The following is a 16,696-nucleotide window of genomic DNA, read 5'->3' as shown; positions in this document are numbered from 1 at the left end:
TGAAGTGTACAGGTCAAGATGTCTCAGTAGATGTACACAGTCCTGAAAATGGTTCCTGGTGCCTGTTTGCATGTCCTCTTCCCCCTGACCCCTAGCATAGTGATATTGTGGTATTAATTTGTGTTTTCCCTAATGACAAGCTTTCATATACTTGTTGGCCATGCATATATCTTTCTTGTGAAATGTCGGTACAAATTTACTACCCACTTAAAAAATTGTATTATTGGCTTAGTTTTAAGAATTCTTAGTACATCTGGATGTAAGTCCTTTGTCAGACACGTGCTTCGCAAATATTTTCTTTCAAACTGTAGCTTGCTTTTTCGCAGGTGCAATTTTACGTATGGATACGTATGGATATCTGTCTCCTCCAGATAGACCTCCTGAGGGTAGGGACTAAATCGGCTTTGCTTGACACCTGGCATGATGCCAGACACATAGTAATGTGTAATGCTCAGTAATATTTTGTTGAGGAAATTCAGGAACTACAATCTGGAGTTCCTCTCTGTCTCTTCCCCTTAGACCTCAGGGGAGAGACTAGGCTTAAGGTTATGAAACATGAAATATTTTGGAAGGGGGGGGGCGCCAACAAGCGATATTCATGACTCAAATGGTTTCTGGTAAGACCTTGGGTACCCCATGCTCTCCCCATGAGACTCCAGAATTTCAGGAGAAGGGCTTAGAAGTCAGTTTGGAAGAGGGGTCTTGAATGCACATTTATTTGCAGGGAAATAAATGGTGGTGTGGGAGCTCAGTCCTGCAGCTAGGAGCATCCCAGATGAGACCACCAGGGGGCGCGAGGGCTTCAGTCTCGGCTGGAGGTGAGGGAAATCGGATCCTGGGTGGCGTGTGGGGTCAACGTCCACCGGGGGAGAAGCTCAGGAATTGACGGGCAGCTGCTTAGGGCATCCGAATGCTAGGGACCCGGCCCGCTGGAGCGGCTGGGCTAGGGGCTGCTGTTCACCATTCACTCCTTCAACGCTTCCTGAGCGTGTCTGAAGCCCACACCGGACATCGAGGAAGGGTAATTGCCAAGAGCGAGAACGGATCGCTGGCATTTCTGGAAGTAAAGTACTTCCAGAACCTTTCACGACTCCATTGTCTCGTTTGATCTCGTTGGATCAGAAGTGTGCCCAGTGGGAGGCGCACACGGGGAAGCCGAGGTTCGGAGCGCTGGGCGACTGCACCGCTTCCCCCCGACCCCAGCGGCGGGGCACGCGCGGGTCTGCGACGGCCTCTCGTTACCCTGGCGACCGGCCGGCGGTCACGTGACGGGGGAGCCGCGGCAGTCACGTGTCGAGGGCACGCGCGAGGGGGCGTCGGCCTCCTGGGCTCCAGCGTCACATGACCGGCTCCAGGCCAACATGGCGGCGGCCGTGGTGCAGCGCCGGGGCTGAGCGACAGTGACTGCAGTGGGCTCCCGTCGGGGGTGAGGGGAGGCCTCGGCTTGGGCGAGGGGGTCAGGCCCTCTCCGCCCCGCTCCTGTCCCCGGCGTCGCTCGCCGCGTTGCTGTGTCTGCCGGGACCGGGAGGCATGACAGGCCGGGCCCGCGTTCCATCCCAGCCGTGCTCCGTGCTTCCGGGCAAGCGCCTGCGGGTGCCTGGACTCCCCTCCCTCGCCTGGGTTCCCCCCATCCTCCTTTCTCCAGCAACCTCCCCTCGCAGGTGGGATCGTCGGTAGGACCGGAGCGCGGGCGGGCGAGGCCCCCGGGGACCATGTCCGGGTCCGACACCGCACCCTTCCTCAGCCAGGCGGATGACACGGACGACGGGCCGGTGCCCGGCACCCCGGGGTTACCCGGGGCCCTGGGGAACTCGAAGTCCGAGGATCCCGAGGTCCCGGACCGGGAGGGGCTGCAGCGCATCACCGGCTTGTCTCCGGGCCATTCGGCACTCATAGTGGCGGTGCTGTGCTACATCAACCTCCTCAACTACATGGACCGCTTCACCGTGGCGGGTACTGACTTGGGGTGGGGCTGGGGAGTCAGACTAGGGGAAGGGAGGGGGTCGCGGAGGCGGGGCTGCCTCGCCGAGCCCATCCCGAGTCTTCTTCCCAGGCGTCCTTCCAGACATTGAGCAGTTCTTCGACATCGGAGACAGCAGCTCTGGCCTCATCCAGACCGGTGAGTGGAGGCCCCTCCGCAGCACAGCAGCTTTTCTTTCATTTCTGCCCCAATGGGATTACATGCTGGCATGCCTGGGACCTCAGTAAGATAGAGTGGCCATGGGACGCCTGGGTGGCTCAGCAGTTGAGTGTCTGTGTTCAGCTCAGGTCATGATCCTGGGGTACTGGGATTGAGTCTCACATAGGGTTCCCCATGGGGAGCCTGCTTCTCCCTCTGCCTATGTTTCTGCCTCTCTCTGTGTCTCTCATGAATAAATAAAATCTTAAGAGAGAGTGAGAGAGGCCAGACTTAGTAGTGGTGGTGGTGGGAAGATGGCCCTCATTCTGCTCTGGGCTGACCTGTTCAGTTAGGACACCGCAATTTAAAAGGCAGTTTAGTGTAATGGTTAAGACAGACCTGGGTTTAAATCTCAGCTTTCCACTTACTGTGATGGTAGGCAAGGTCCTCAGTCTCTGTAAGCTTCACTTTCCTGGTCGGTGAGATGGACCTAGTAGTAACCCAGAGCACCTCCTGGGGCTGATGTGAGGATTATGTGCAAACCAAAGCCTGTGAAGTGCATGGTATGGTGTCGGGAGCATGATCAGCACCCAATAAATAATGGCAGAAGTGGGTGTCTGGAATGGGGAGAGTTGAGTTTTACTTGTTCAGAACTTTGGGATTTGTGGGAGAGGCAAAGCCAAGGCCAAATCCTCTTTTCCTTCACTCCTTTATTGAACATTTCTGAGCACTTACTCTGTGCCAGGCCCTGGAGGAAGAGGTGATAACATACACAGAACTTGGCCAAGACCTTTTACGCCCATTGTCTTCTAATCTTTTCACCAGCCAAAGAGTTGGCGGTGTTTTTAATTTATAGAGAAATCAGGTCGTCTTGTCTACATTTTTTTAAAACAGATTTTATTTATTTATCCATGAGAGACACAGAGAGAGAGAGAGAGGCAGAGACACAGGCAGAGGGAGAAGCAGGCTCCATGCAGGAAGCCTGACATGGGACTCCATCCTGGGTCTCCAGGATCAGGCCCTGGACTGAAGGTGGCGCTAAACTGCTGAGCCACCAGGGCTGCCCCTCTTGTCTACATTTTTATAGAGAAACTGAGGCTTAGAGATGAGCTCAGGCTTGCCCAGAGTCACACAAGTGAGAGGGGAGGAGTTTGAAACAAGATAATGAAGAGTTCTTTGCTCCACCCAAGACCAGTAAGGACCTAGAGTGATTAAGGTAAAGACTAGAGGAAGGAGAATGAGATCATAGGTCAAAGTTGCAAAGCTTTAAAAAGTTGTTGCATTAGGGCGGCCCGGGTGGCTCAGCGGTTTAGCGCCGCCTTCAGCCCGGGGCATGATCCTGGAGACCCCGGATCGAGTCCCACGTCGGGCTCCCTAGAGGTAGCCTGCTTCTCCCTCTGCCTGTGTCTCTGCACCTCTCTCTCCCTCTCTCTCTCTCTCTGATGTCTCATGAATAAATAAATTTAAAAAAAAGTTGTTGAGGTAGAAAAGAAGCAGGACTTTGTCAACCACATTCATTTTTTTCATTCAACACATGTTTACTGAGCCTATGTTTTGTGTGATGCCATGTGTTCAGTGGTGGACATACAGCTGTGGCCACTACTGGCAAGGTCTCTGTCTTCACGGAACTGCCATTCTACTGGGAATGAGCACCAGTCCTTAAAAACCAAAACTGAAAATGAGATGATTTTTGGTAGGAGTATTTTGTGAAAGAAAACAGAGTAATTGTGATAGAGATCGAGTATGTGGGGGCTGGGAAGGTATCTAAGCTGGAACCTGAAGGTTCTGTGAAGCTCAGGTGAGAGGAGATATGTTCCCAATGGAGAGGACAGTAGGTGCCAGAAATCCTAATGATACTGAGGTTGGGAGTTGGGCCACTGGGATGCAAAGAAGAGAGAGAGGATGAGCGCAAGGTTGGAGAGGTGTGTGTGTGGAGGGGGCGCTAGATCAGATAGTACATCATGGGCCATGGTGTGGAGTTTGGATTTTGCTCTTGGCTGCATGGGAGGAAGTGATGGGTCAGCCCGGCTGAAGGAAGGTTTGGAGGATGCTGAAAATGGGGCTGGACTTCTCTGGCAGGAAACTCTGGTAGTTTCAGGATTAGGAGGTAATACTGCTCCCCCTTGCCCTTCCTGAGCTGGGGTCAGGGTGGGCGAGGGGTACTGGGGCTGGGCTGTGACTTTCTGCTTCCTCTCAGTGTTCATCTCCAGTTACATGGTGTTGGCACCTGTGTTTGGCTACCTGGGTGACAGGTACAATCGGAAGTATCTCATGTGCGGGGGCATTGCCTTCTGGTCTCTGGTGACACTGGGGTCGTCCTTCATCCCCAGAGAGGTGAGGCCCCATGCTAGTTCCTGCTTCTGGTCCCCCTACTACCCATCAGTCTTTGCTGCTGCTCTTTGGAGTCATTGCAGATTGGACCTGGGGAACTTCTGCACTTCCCTTGGTCCATGCCATCCTCTATCCCCTGCTTGCCTGAGTTAATCTGCCCACCCCTCCCCTTCCCCTGTTGTTCTAGAGCATTCTTCTGTCCATCGCCCACTTCCCCTGAACCGTTGACTCCTTCCACTCCACACCTCAGCACTCACATTTCCATACCACAGAAAAGACCTCACCTGGACTGTTCATTCTCCCTCTTCTCCTTTCTCGTCAGACTTCCCACGAGGCCCCCTTGACCTGGTGCCAGTCTGGGTGAAAGAGCAGCCAGGGAGAGAGGCTCTCACTTTGCTTGCACTTCTCTCCTCCCACTCACCCCGGAACACTGCTGGCCAACCTGCCCCCACCACTCCATTGCCAAAGTCAACAGTCACTTTTTGGTTGCTAAATGTAGCTCTTACTTCCTAATCCTGCTCTTGCTAGATCTCCTGGGAGCCTCCGGCTCTATTGACCCACTTCTTCCTTCCGGAAACTCTCTTCTGACTTCTGTGATGCCACTCTTCTGGTTTTCCTCCTGCCTCCCTGGCTGTTGCTTCTCTGCTCCTTTGAAATCTCCTCTGTCTGTCCATTTGCACTCTCTGCCCTGGAACTTGTCGTCAGCCCCAGGCACCACATACTCCCCTCGCCTGAGCCTGCCCTGTCCTTAGCCTCAGACGTCTTCCGTAGACAAATACACCTCCGCCTAAGATCGCCACTCACTGTTGGGGTGTCTTGGGTGGTAGAAATTAGTTAATTTGGCACCTGCTAGGTGCAAAGTATTGAGTAGAACTTCTCTTATCTAATCCTGGCGATAGTTATGTGAGCAAGTTATTATTCTCCCCCTTTTGCAGATGAGGAATCTGAGGCTCAGAGAGGTTAAGTTGCTTTCCCAAAGTCACAGCTAGTAAGTAGTAGAGCCAGGACTCAGGCTCTGGTCTGTTAGGCTCCGGTCTCTCTCCTGCCATCCCTGCCGCCCACCGGAGCTGGCCGGTGAGGGAGGCTGGGAGGCTGGCTGCAGGGCGGGGTGCCACCTCCCCCACGTTTCGTTTCCCAGCGATTCTGGCTGCTTCTTCTGACCCGGGGCCTGGTGGGGGTCGGGGAGGCCAGTTACTCCACCATCGCACCCACCCTCATCGCTGACCTCTTCGTGGCAGACCAGCGGAGTCGGATGCTCAGTGTGTTCTACTTTGCCATCCCCGTGGGCAGGTACCTGAGGGGGCCGTGGGCCTGGGGAGGCATGCGGGGGTGGCAGAGGACCTGGCGTGGGGCCTGACTGACCGGCTGCCCCTCCCCTCTCCCATCCCCTTTCCCCAGTGGTCTGGGTTACATTGCAGGCTCCAAAGTCAAGGACGTGGCTGGGGACTGGCACTGGGCTTTGCGGGTGAGTGTGGACACTACCTGGGGGAGGCTCAGCAACGTTCTCACGGATTTTCCCGTTCCTGCCTCCAGACACACCCCCTTTGAAGGCAGTGCTTGTGCCGCCAAGCCCGTAGGAAGCCTGGCTGCCCTCACCACGAAGCCATGTGCTAGACAAAACTCTTGGTTGCGGGTTACAGGTGCCCTGTAAAACTGTAAGCCCCCAAATGGGACTCTGGTGGCTCTCCTAATGGAAAGTCCCAGAGTGAGCTTCAGGTAGAGCTGGATCCAGGACTCCCACTTCGTCACAAGAATTCAATCATTCTTTTTCTCAGCTCTACTTTGCTCTATGTTAATTTCATTCTCAAGCAAGTGAAAGCTCCACATGTTTATTTTCCCGTTTAGAAATGTTGGCACCCCAGATCCTTGAGCAATAGTCCTGGATGGTGTCTGATTAGATGAACGTGTGTCACGTTCCTGCCATTGAATCAATGACAGAGGCCAGGGATGTTACCACTACTCTTGTCAGCCAAGTCTGGGTTACAAGCCCCCCCGTGTTTGAACCACATGGATTAAGAGAAGTGGGGGGAGTACTTTCCTAGAAGGAAATTAGGGTGCTGTTACCAAAGAGGAAGTAGTTAGGCTTGCAGAAACAGGGGCTCCTAGTGGCACTTGCCCCCTACTCCTGAACGTGGGCTCAGCGCCTATGGGCAGGCACTTGCCTTGGGCTTCAGGCCTCGGAGTCTGAGTTATCTTTATATACCCTCACTTTTTCCCAGCCTCCCTGTCCATGCCTGTCCTGAAGCCCACTCTTTCCCCAGGTGACACCAGGTCTAGGGGTGGTGGCTGTTCTGCTGCTGTTCCTGGTAGTGCGGGAGCCGCCAAGGGGAGCTGTGGAGCGCCACTCAGACTCACCGCCCCTCAACCCCACCTCGTGGTGGGCAGATCTGAGGGCTCTGGCAAGAAAGTGAGTTTAGTTCCATTCTAACCCAACATTTGAGGCCTCCTGGCAAGGCCCTTGGTGTCTGGTTTGAGATTTACGCAAGTGTCCTCTTTTTTGCCCACTGGCCCTCCCCCAAGGCCAGGTGTTCAGTCATCACTGCCCCCACGTGGCAGCAGCTTGAATTATAGGCCTAGATCCAGGCCCATCCAAGACTGCTTCCACACCCAGTGTCCCGGCCTTACCAAAATACGCCAGGAAAGGAGGTCTCCTACCCTGACACCTCCATGGAGTCTGACTTCCTCCCCCTCAACTATCTACAGTCCTAGTTTCATCCTCTCTTCCCTTGGCTTCACTGCTGTGGCCTTTGTCACGGGCTCCCTGGCTCTCTGGGCTCCGGCGTTCTTGCTGCGTTCTCGTGTGGTCTTGGGGGAGACCCCACCCTGCCTCCCTGGAGACTCCTGCTCATCCTCTGACAGGTACCCAAATGGGGGTTAGGCTAGGTGACCTGCAGGTGGCAGGGGGTGGAATGGAGAGAGTCTTGATTCAGACTCAGGCTCCTTCCTCCCCCAGTGTCAGTTTCCCGGTGTGGGAAGTAGGTGATGGGCTGATCCCTTCCTCTCGGAGCTGTGTGACCCACGGGGACCCGGGTAGACCTGAGTTGTGTGGGTGGCTGGGACAGAGCATCTTCTCCAGGCCACGGGGGTGAGGTGAGGGGGCTTTGCAGGCAGACGGACTGGCCTCCATGACCCTCCCCCTGCTCCCAGCCTCATCTTTGGGCTCATCACCTGCCTGACCGGGGTCCTGGGTGTGGGCCTGGGCGTGGAGATCAGCCGCCGCCTCCGCCGATCCAACCCCCGTGCTGACCCTCTGGTCTGTGCTGCTGGCCTCTTGGGCTCTGCGCCCTTCCTCTTCCTGTCCCTTGCCTGTGCCCGTGGTAGCATCGTGGCCACCTATGTGAGTAGCCATCAGGTGTCACAGCGGGTGTTCTGGGTCTAGCGGGGAGGAACGGTATACTGGGGCAGGCCTGGGGTCAACCAGGTGGTGGTTTGGAGACAACTTGAACCAGAATGCCTGGTTTTCAACCTCAGGTATGGCTCTTCCCAGCTGTGTGACATTGCATTAGGCAAGTGAGTTAACCTCTCTGTGCTCAGTTTGTCATCTGTAAAATAGGAATGATGACTTTAAAAAAAAAAAAAAAAAAAGGAATGATGGCTTTGTCTCACAGGGGTATTCTGGGGATTTGATTAAGTGAGTTAGTAGATGGCCCTGGTACATGGTGTACCCTCCATGTGTTTGCTCTTCTTGTGATGAGACAACCTCTTCACCACCTCGGTCTCCCCATCTCCAACCCCTCAGATTTTCATCTTTATTGGAGAGACACTGCTGTCCATGAACTGGGCCATCGTGGCTGACATTCTGTTGGTGAGTAGGTGGGCCGCTCAGGGTTGGCCCAGAGGCTGACGGAAGTAAGGACTGGGGGCAGGAGGCCTCGCTTGCCTTCCCTGTGGCCTGTGCCCCTTTTCCAAAACCCAAATCCAGACTGACTTCACAGTCAGCCCCAGATGGGCCTGTAGTTTGGGCGTATGCCCCATTTATACTCCTGAGCTGGGTTCACCTCTGGTCTCAGCCTGGGCTGAGCCTTGGCCCTGTCTTTGCCCTCTGCCCCCTGCCCCTCCTCTCCCCAGTACGTGGTGATCCCCACACGACGTTCCACTGCTGAGGCCTTCCAGATCGTGCTGTCCCACCTGCTGGGTGATGCTGGGAGCCCCTACCTCATCGGCCTGGTGAGCACTGCCCCTCAGCTGGGCCTGGGGTGGGGCTCGGGGACACTGAATTCCTGGCACCTGCCAGCAGGCAGCGGCCTGAGCTTGGGCCGACATAGAAGGTTTGACCCCAGTTGGGTGTTTGTGTGTTGTGTGCTAGGTACCCCTCACCTTGGACCTTCAGCCGGGCATCCAGGGTTTTGTTTGCACCTTGAACAGTGGGGCCACAAGACCTTCCCCAGTCCTCCAGACTGCCCCTCATTGCCGGCTCCTGACACCTCTGTCCTTCTGGAGTCCAGGGGCTCCCTCTCTGTGGCTCATTCTCCTGGCACTCCTTTACTCGTCTCTCTGCAGATCTCCGACCGCCTCCGCCGGAGCTGGCCCCCCTCCTTCTTGTCCGAGTTCCGTGCCCTGCAGTTCTCGCTGATGCTCTGCGCCTTCGTGGGGGCCCTGGGTGGGGCGGCCTTCTTGGGCACTGCCATCTTCATCGAGGGCGACCGCCGGCGGGCCCAGCTGCACGTGCAGGGTCAGTGGGGCCTTCCCTTTGTCCGCCCGTGGCTCCTTGCCGACTTCAGGATACTGCCTGCTTGTCCATCTGTCCCAGCCCGTGTCCCTGGCTTCCCTGAGCCCACAGCCCTTCCCTCATTCGGCTTTGGGTCTGCCTGGCCAACGAACTGATATCCCACTGTGCTCGTGGCTCTGGTGGGTCTGCTGGCCCTGTCCACTTTCCACTGCCTTTCTGTTCCCTCCCTGTTTTTGTGTCTTTTTGTTTATCCAGCCCTGGCTCTGACCCCTCCCTCGGCAGGTCTGCTGCGTGAGGCTGGACCTGCAGATGACCGAATTGTGGTACCCCAGCGAGGCCGCTCCACCCGGGTCCCTGTGTCCAGTGTGCTTATCTGAGGGACCATTGCACACCAACCTGCATACGTACCGCAGCTGGCTCCAGGCCCACCCCAGAAGGTGCCCAGGCGCAAACCCTCGGCCTGGCCTGGCTTCTAGGAGTGGCTGTGGGCCATGTTCCGGCTCCCACACACTACACAGGCAGCAGCCAAGGGCAGGGTGGGGAGGTTCTGGGGGGTCTGGGAGGGGGACTCCCCTCCCCTGGAGCAGCCCCAGGGGCTCGGTGCTATTTGTAACTGAATAAAATTTGTAGCCAGACCCTGAGTGCCTGCCTGAGTCTCTGTGGGTGTTACTGACCTCTGGTTGTCTGCAGGGGATGCCCCTACTCTGGCCCCAGGACTCCTGGGGCTATGGGGTCACTTGTGTGGGACCTTGGGCAAATCCGTGCCCTCCTGGGCCGGGTGAAAAAGAGTGCGGAGTGAAGTAGCTCAGTGTGACTGTGAGTCACGCCCATGGTTCCCCTCGAGCCTGCCCCTCTTGGTAGGCCAGCCAGGGTAAGGTAGGGTGGGTACTGCCCCGTGCCCCTTGATTCCCAGCGTCCGGGCCTCCCTCCTGGCTGCCCCCTTGAGTCCTGGCTGTGGACGCCATGGCTGTCGGGTGGCCTGTAACTATCTTGCCCTCCTTCCCTGGTAGGAATAGCTCTTTGTCCCGGAGGCCAGCAGACCCCTCCTGAGGACCCAGGGGTGGCTCCAAAGGCCTCTTCCTCCCCCTCCCCGCTGGCTGGGTGGGGGTGGGAAGGGGGCGGGGGCAGCCGGCTGAGCCCGATGATTTCCTGCCCTCACCCGGGGCTCACCACAGCTTCCTGCCACAGGCGGGCAGGCTCTGAGAGGCAGGCGCCTAGCCGAGGGGCAGGTAGGGCTGGGGCGCGGGGGCCGCGCAGGGGTGACTGGCGCCCCAGACTCCGGCCCAGACCCTGGTCGGTCTGCCCTGGGATCACGGGTCTTCCCTAGGCAGTGCCGACCCCTGCGAGGCCCGGCAAGGGGCAGGGGGTCCAAGGAGTGCCCAAGGAGGGCACAGACGGCCCGCAGTCAGGCTTCCAGGCTGGTGCCCACTGGGTTCCCGCACCCGTGCTGGCCCAGCTCACACCCTGCCGCAGCTCAGCGTGCTGGGCGGCAGGCAGCCAGGCCTGGTCCAAGCTCTGCTGCAGATGGAGGCCGTCGTCCTGATCCCCTATATGCTGGGCCTCCTGTTGCTGCCCCTCTTGGCCGTAGTGCTGTGCGTGCGCTGCCGAGAGCTGCCAGGTGAGTGCGGGCTGCCGGGTAACACCGCTCTCAGGACATGCCTTCGGGGATCTTCGGCCCTCCTTGACCCCCTTGCTCCATCCTACCTCTGTCCTGCGTGTGTGAGACCTGAGAGCCCTGCGCTCCCACCCTCTCCCCTCGCCACCCCTCTTCCTGCCTCACTGACTTCTCTTCCCCAGGCTCTTATGACAGCACCGCCTCTGATAGGTGAGTTGCCCATGGGCCCTGTGTGGCTCCCTCACTACCCTGTGTGACCCTGGGGGCTGGGATGGGAGCTGGGGCCTCTCCTGCCCCTGACCAAGCTCTGTCTCTCTTGCCAGCTTGACCCCAAGTAGCATTGTGATCAAAAGACCTCGTGAGTACCTGGAGGGTCCCCTCCCTTGGGTGTAGGAGAGAGGGTCCCTGGCGCATGAGAGATTGTGTGCCTTTGTTCAGGTCCCCCCTCCTGCCTTCCCTCCACCGTGGCTGCCCACATGGCTTTGACCTGATCTGGGACTAGGGAGGGAGATGGGTGTCCTCGGGCCTGTCCAGGGCACAGGAGGTTTCATGGGGCTAGTCTATCCTTTGAGGCCTCAATGAGAGTAGGGGCAAGATGTCTGGAGTCACTCCTTGTGCTTGGTCCTGTGTCCTCAGCTACAGTTGTGCCCTGGCCATCGGCCCCATCCTATGGGCCTGTTACCTCTTACCCACCCTTGAGCCAGCCGGACCTGCTTCCCATCCCGTAAGTAGCATCCTCCCCCTTCACAACGCCCTCTTTACCCGGCTCACCTCTGTAGATTGGGGGTCCCCTTCCCTGTGACAATCCGCTTGTCCCAGAGCCCCACCCCAGCATAACCTGTGACCTTTGACTCCCAGGAGGTCCCCACAGCCCCCCGGGGGCTCCCACCGCATGCCGTCTTCCCGGCAGGACTCAGATGGTGGTAAGTGTGGAGCCGGGCTCAGACGGCTGGGGCTGGGCAGAGGCGAGACCCCCTCTGAGCTGACTGTCTCCCTCTTGCTCTCTCTCCGAAGCCAACAGTGTGGCGAGCTACGAGAACGAGGGTGCGTCTGGGGCCCCGGGGGCCCTGGTTGCAGGGAGGCTGGGGCCTGGCCTGCGCCCTGATCGCTGTGTCGTTACCCCAGAGCACCTCTCCTGCGAGGACAACGACGAGGACGAGGAGGAGGAGTATCACAACGAGGGCTACTTGTGAGTGGCCTGGTGGGCGGGCTGGTGGGGACCCTGGCCGGAGGGGGGTCCTCACTCACCGCCCCTCGACTCCCCCTCAGGGAGGTGCTTCCTGACAGCACGCCAGCCACCGGCACTGCGGTCCCACCGGCTCCGGTGCCCAGCAACCCCAGCCTCCGAGACAGCGCCTTCTCCAGTGAGTTCCCCGGCGACTGTCCCTGTGGCCGCCCCTCCGCAGTCTCTCCTCTCTCTAGGATGCCTGTCCCTCAGGGTGCACTTCCACTCCGACCTCCTGATTTCCTTTCCTTCCCATCCTCTTTCCTTCTTCGTGGTCTTTCCCTTTTATTGTTTGCGACCTTTCTCTGATTCACTCTTCTTCTGGCCTCTGTTCTTCGGTCTCTCCCACCCGGAGGCTCTCTCTTGGCCTCTGTTCCTTTCTCATGGAGGCCACATCATCTTGTAAATCTTATAGGTTGTCTTCTTCGGCAGGGGCTTTGGGAAGTTTTCTTCTGCTTCCGGCATCGTTTCGGTTTCCTCTGAGCTGCTTTTCTCCCTTCGCGTGGGTCTCACGCTGCCTGTTGGAGGCTTCCTCCCGCGCCTGGCGAGCTTAGCTTTCCAGCCCTGTCCTCATTCTCCAAACCTGTTCGGCCCATCCGGTGCCATTTGCCAACTCAATCGCCAACTCGCCATCTGTGCCAGGGCTTCTTTTCCTTCATTTGTTCATCCCCTGTCCTTCCCTCCTTCACCATATTTACTGGGCGCCTCTGATCAAACAGCTCAAGAGGCGGCGTCAGGATGAGGCCTAGTGTTGTCGGGAGCCTACTCCCTGCCTCCTGAGTGTCTGGTGCACTAACTTATTAAACGTCACGGTTCCCAGGTGCTGTTGAGCCCACGTCTCCCCATCCTGCGCCTCGGTTGTCCCGACTGTACGACACGAGGGGTTATTTATTTAACGGGCCCTCGGCGGCACTTGCCGTAGGACAGGCCCTGTTTCCATATTCTCTGCGTTAGTTCTCACGACACCCCTGGGAGGGGGTGCTGCTGCTCACCCTCTTACACTGGGGGGAACAGCGAGGCCCAGAGAGGTTAGGGACCTCTTGTGAGGTTGCACGACTGTGAGCGCTGGCGCCGGGCGTGAACCTGGGCGCTCTGGCTCCAGAGCCCGCCTTGTCCACGGCCTCGTGGAGGAGCAAGTCGGCATGAAAGGGCAAGACGGTGCCGAGCGCCAGGGCCTGGAGGGCACTGGGACGAGATTGGGGGTGCAGGGCTGGCCTGGCCGGCGGCACCGGTGCCTCAGCTCTGAGCCGTTCTCCAGCCTCACCCCCAGCCTGGGGCACATGCTGGCAGGGTCTGCCGTCCATTCTCTCCCACAATTCCTCTCCTTCTCATCGGTTCTGGCCAAGTTACCCTATTTCTCTCCATCACCCAGGCCTCTGTGGGACCCCCCCAGGGCTGGCTATGGGGTGACCTCTGAGGTCTGTGGGTGGGAGTTTGGGGCTGGTCTTGTCAGGAGTCCAGTGGGGATGCCGTGGGTGCCTGTGCTCGGCCCTCTGGGTGACGGTGCCGGGGGCCCTGCTTCTCCTACAGTGGAGTCGGGGGAGGATTATGTGAACGTCCCTGAGAGCAAGGAAAGTGCAAATGCATCTCTGGGTGAGTGGCGGGGGGGGGGGGGGGGGCTCCCTGGAATCCCCCTTCCCTCCCTCACCCTGCTGTGACCCCCTCTTTGAGTGTCCTGCTCTCTCACCCTCCACGTGGCCGCCTCCTTTCTCATCCGTCCCTGCAGATGGGAGCCGGGAGTATGTGAATGTGTCTCAGGAGCTGCCGTCCTTGGCTGGGACCGACCCTGGTGTGTGCTGGCCAGGGGTAGGGTGGGGTGGGGGGTGGGGGTGGGGCAACCACCCCCAGCCTGGGTTCCAAGCCTGGGGAGCCCATCTGGGGAAGGGGGGATGGTCTGAGAGCCGAAGACCTCCCTCCCCTCCCAGCCATCCTGAGCTCCCAGGAGGTGGAGGACAATGATGATGATGATGATGACGATGACGAAGAAGAAGAGGGAGCTCCAGATTATGAGAATCTGCAGGGGCTTAACTGAGGGTCCGGTGAGAGGTCCTGCCTGCCCCGCCCTGCCCGTCAGCCCATCCTCCGACTCCTTTGGGGATCCCTCTGAGCCCACTGACCTCCTGACGTCACATCCCTTTCCTCTCCCTGCCCTGTTGTTTCAGGGAGAGGCTATGCCTGTCCTGGAACCAGCCTGTCCTGGGAGCACCCAGCTGGGCAACTGGCAGGGCTCTGGGGGGCCCCCACTTGGCACCCCACCCTGACTCCAGCCAGAGAACAGTCTGAGAATCTCCCCCCTAACTTATTGTCACTTTGGGGTGCAGTGTGTGTGCCCCGAGACTGCACCTTCTGACGCAGCCTGAGAATGAACTACCCTGGCCTCAGCCCTGTTCTGCAGTAGAATAAAGGCTGCTGTGGTCTGTAGCATTCTTGCCTTTGGGGGGCCTGGTGGGTGGGAGTCTACATGAGGGTGGGCTGTGCCTGAGCACCTGTGTGGGAGTGTATGTGTGCACGAGCCTGTGTGTGTCTGTGTTGGGGGCTGCCGTGCTCCTGAGGGGCCTGACAGGTACTAGGAGTGGCTGAATGGTGGCCGGGACACGGCACCTTGGTGCGAGGCAAGTCCAACCCAGGCTGGCTTGTCCAGGCTTCAGTGCATCCCTTGCCCATGAGGTAGTCCACGGACATGGCAGATGATGGCTGGGATGATGGGAGGGCAATGCATGAGGAAGCCCTGGGTGCAGAGTGGATGCATAGAACGAGATTGCTTCCCACTGGCCCTCAGGTTCTCCATCTTTAAGGCAAGGGGATGGACTTGACCCCAGGCAACTGAAAGGTAATGTGCAGTGTAGCCTCTTCAGACCTTGGTGTGCAGATGGCTCACCTGGAGGTCTTGCCAAAATGCAAATTCCAAATGAGTAGGTCTGGAATGGGGCCTGAGAGTCTGCATTTTCAAAGGAGCTACCAGGGAGTTCCAACAGCTCTGTTCTGAGAAGCACACTTCAAGCAGCTTCTGGTGGATGCCTTGGTCACTGTGACTGGCTCTGGTCTGGGCACATAAACCTAACCTGGGCCCCTGAGGTCCAACCCTGGGATTTGGCAGAAAGTGTCTGGAAGGCGAAGCTCTTCTTACACACAGCTTGGTAAACTTGGCTCTTCCTAGAGCCCCTACTTGGAGAGCCTGCCCGAGAATGAAGGTGATGTGGAGGACAGAATGGCCCAAATCTGGACAGGGCCAGCTTCCTAATGGCGTCGGAATTCCCGGATCTGGTCACACCCAAAGCGAGACGCCTCTGACTTCCCAGTTACCTGGGCCAATAAATTACCAGTTGTCTTCCACCGACTTGACTTGGGGTTTCTGTTGCCTATAGCCAAAGTAGTCCTGAGTGATGTGGAGTTGTCGGCGTCCCCTGTGGGCTTCAAAGGCAATAGTAACAACTTATCTTCAAGCACCCACCATGCTTCCATGCTTATCTCGTTTGATCACTGCCATTGCCCTGTGGTCGGTTTACCCTGGGTATCCCCATTCACAGGTGAGGAAACAGGCCCAGAGACGAGACGCCATTTGCCCAAAGGCACACAGCCCAGATGGCAAATCCGGGATTCCATCCATAGCTGTTGGCCTCTGGAGTCACTGCTGCTAACGTCCTTGCTCCGGCTGTTGTGCAAATTGCCGGCTGCTCTACCAGGGAGGCTTGTAAGAGGCCCGATTGCTGAAGCGGGGGAGGAAGGCCTGGGGAGAGGGCTGGGTGGGCTGGATGTCAACAGGTAGAGTTTGTTTGGAGGAAGCAGGGAAGAGGCACCTGTTCTGGGCTGAGGAACAGAAAGTTTACCAAACAGGTATGTTGGTACAAGTACCTTGGAGAACAATCTAGCAACATCAGTAAGGCTGAAGATGGTGTGTCTCCTTACCCAGCAGATTCCTGGGTAGAAATCCTGAGCAAACAGCCTGCAGGTTAAGGGGGCGGGTGCCAGAGGCTTGGGGCAGCGTCGCAATGGCCAACGGCCAACAGCTGGCAACAGTAGAGGCGATTGGGGGAGAGTGGATGGAGCACTTGTAGCCTTGTCACACCGTGAATGCTCCCCAGCAGGTAAAAATGAGTGCACTGGGGTGGCACCTGTCAGCACGGACAAACATCACCAAGAGAGTATGGAGCGAGAAAAGGAAAACAAGTTGTTTTATTTATATAAAGTTGAGAACATGAAAAGTGGTATATAGGGGCGCTGGGGTGGCTCTAAGTGTCTGCCTTCGGCTCAGGTCCAGGGTCCTGGGGTCACGCTCTGCATTGGGCTCCCTGCTCAGTGGGGAGTCTGCTTCTCCTCTTGCCCCTTCCCCCCACTTATGCTCTCTTGCTTGTTCTCTCTCAAATAAAATATTAAAAAAAAAAAAAAGAAAATGGGTATACCTATAGTTCAGGGATACACACGTATGCAAGGTAGGCAAAGCAACGAGGAATACCAAGTTCAGGAGAGAGGCAACCATGTGGCAGAGTGTGGGGAATGGTTGAGAATGCATTTAGGAGGGCCTCAGTGGTGAGTGTCATGTCTTATTCTTAAGCAGGGTTGGGTATACCAGTGTTTGATGTGTGATTCTCTTAAGTGTTTGCATATCTGAGCCATTTCATAATAAGAGAGGCCGAGGCCCAAGGAGGGAATGAGTGGGGGAAGGGGGGATAGGGCAGTTTTAAGAGACAGTAAATAGGCCAAGAGTCAAGGGTCTGTGCCAAGTGAGTGAGTTGCACA

At 57.4% G+C, this 16,696-nt stretch overlaps 2 protein-coding genes across 6 annotated transcripts; both read left to right on the top strand.

Moving 5' to 3' along the window:
• The first annotated feature begins 1,330 nt into the window (after positions 1–1,330).
• On the top strand, positions 1,331–9,754 carry SPNS1 (SPNS lysolipid transporter 1, lysophospholipid). Of its 2 annotated transcripts, none has more exons than XM_077907138.1 (13): positions 1,331–1,661; positions 1,745–1,953; positions 2,054–2,119; positions 4,317–4,453; positions 5,589–5,740; positions 5,849–5,915; positions 6,712–6,857; positions 7,154–7,309; positions 7,598–7,787; positions 8,190–8,255; positions 8,519–8,617; positions 8,951–9,122; positions 9,402–9,754. In XM_077907138.1, exons 1-13 carry the CDS (start codon positions 1,531–1,533, stop codon positions 9,494–9,496), a joined length of 1,686 nt encoding a protein of 561 aa, XP_077763264.1. In that variant the 5' UTR covers positions 1,331–1,530; the 3' UTR covers positions 9,497–9,754. The 2 variants fall into 2 exon arrangements, with proteins under 2 accessions (XP_077763264.1, XP_077763265.1); XM_077907139.1 differs by having other exon boundaries at positions 1,436–1,661; positions 1,749–1,953.
• Positions 9,755–10,274: 520 nt separating this feature from the next.
• On the top strand, positions 10,275–14,380 carry LAT (linker for activation of T cells). Of its 4 annotated transcripts, XM_077907135.1 has the most exons (12): positions 10,276–10,737; positions 10,917–10,944; positions 11,058–11,092; positions 11,371–11,458; positions 11,593–11,657; positions 11,749–11,778; positions 11,860–11,923; positions 12,004–12,098; positions 13,490–13,552; positions 13,686–13,748; positions 13,885–13,998; positions 14,122–14,380. In XM_077907135.1, the coding sequence occupies exons 1-11, from the start codon at positions 10,644–10,646 to the stop codon at positions 13,989–13,991; spliced, it is 732 nt and encodes a 243-aa protein (XP_077763261.1). In that variant the 5' UTR covers positions 10,276–10,643; the 3' UTR covers positions 13,992–13,998; positions 14,122–14,380. The 4 variants fall into 4 exon arrangements, with proteins under 4 accessions (XP_077763263.1, XP_077763261.1, XP_077763260.1 ...); XM_077907137.1 differs by lacking the exon at positions 11,749–11,778 and having other exon boundaries at positions 10,275–10,737; XM_077907134.1 differs by having other exon boundaries at positions 11,749–11,923; positions 13,885–13,993.
• The last annotated feature ends 2,316 nt before the right edge of the window (positions 14,381–16,696 follow it).

This window comes from Canis aureus, chromosome 8 (assembly GCF_053574225.1).
Source record: "Canis aureus isolate CA01 chromosome 8, VMU_Caureus_v.1.0, whole genome shotgun sequence".
NCBI classification, from domain to species: domain Eukaryota; kingdom Metazoa; phylum Chordata; class Mammalia; order Carnivora; family Canidae; genus Canis; species Canis aureus.
This window is presented reverse-complemented; position numbering and strand designations above follow the sequence as displayed.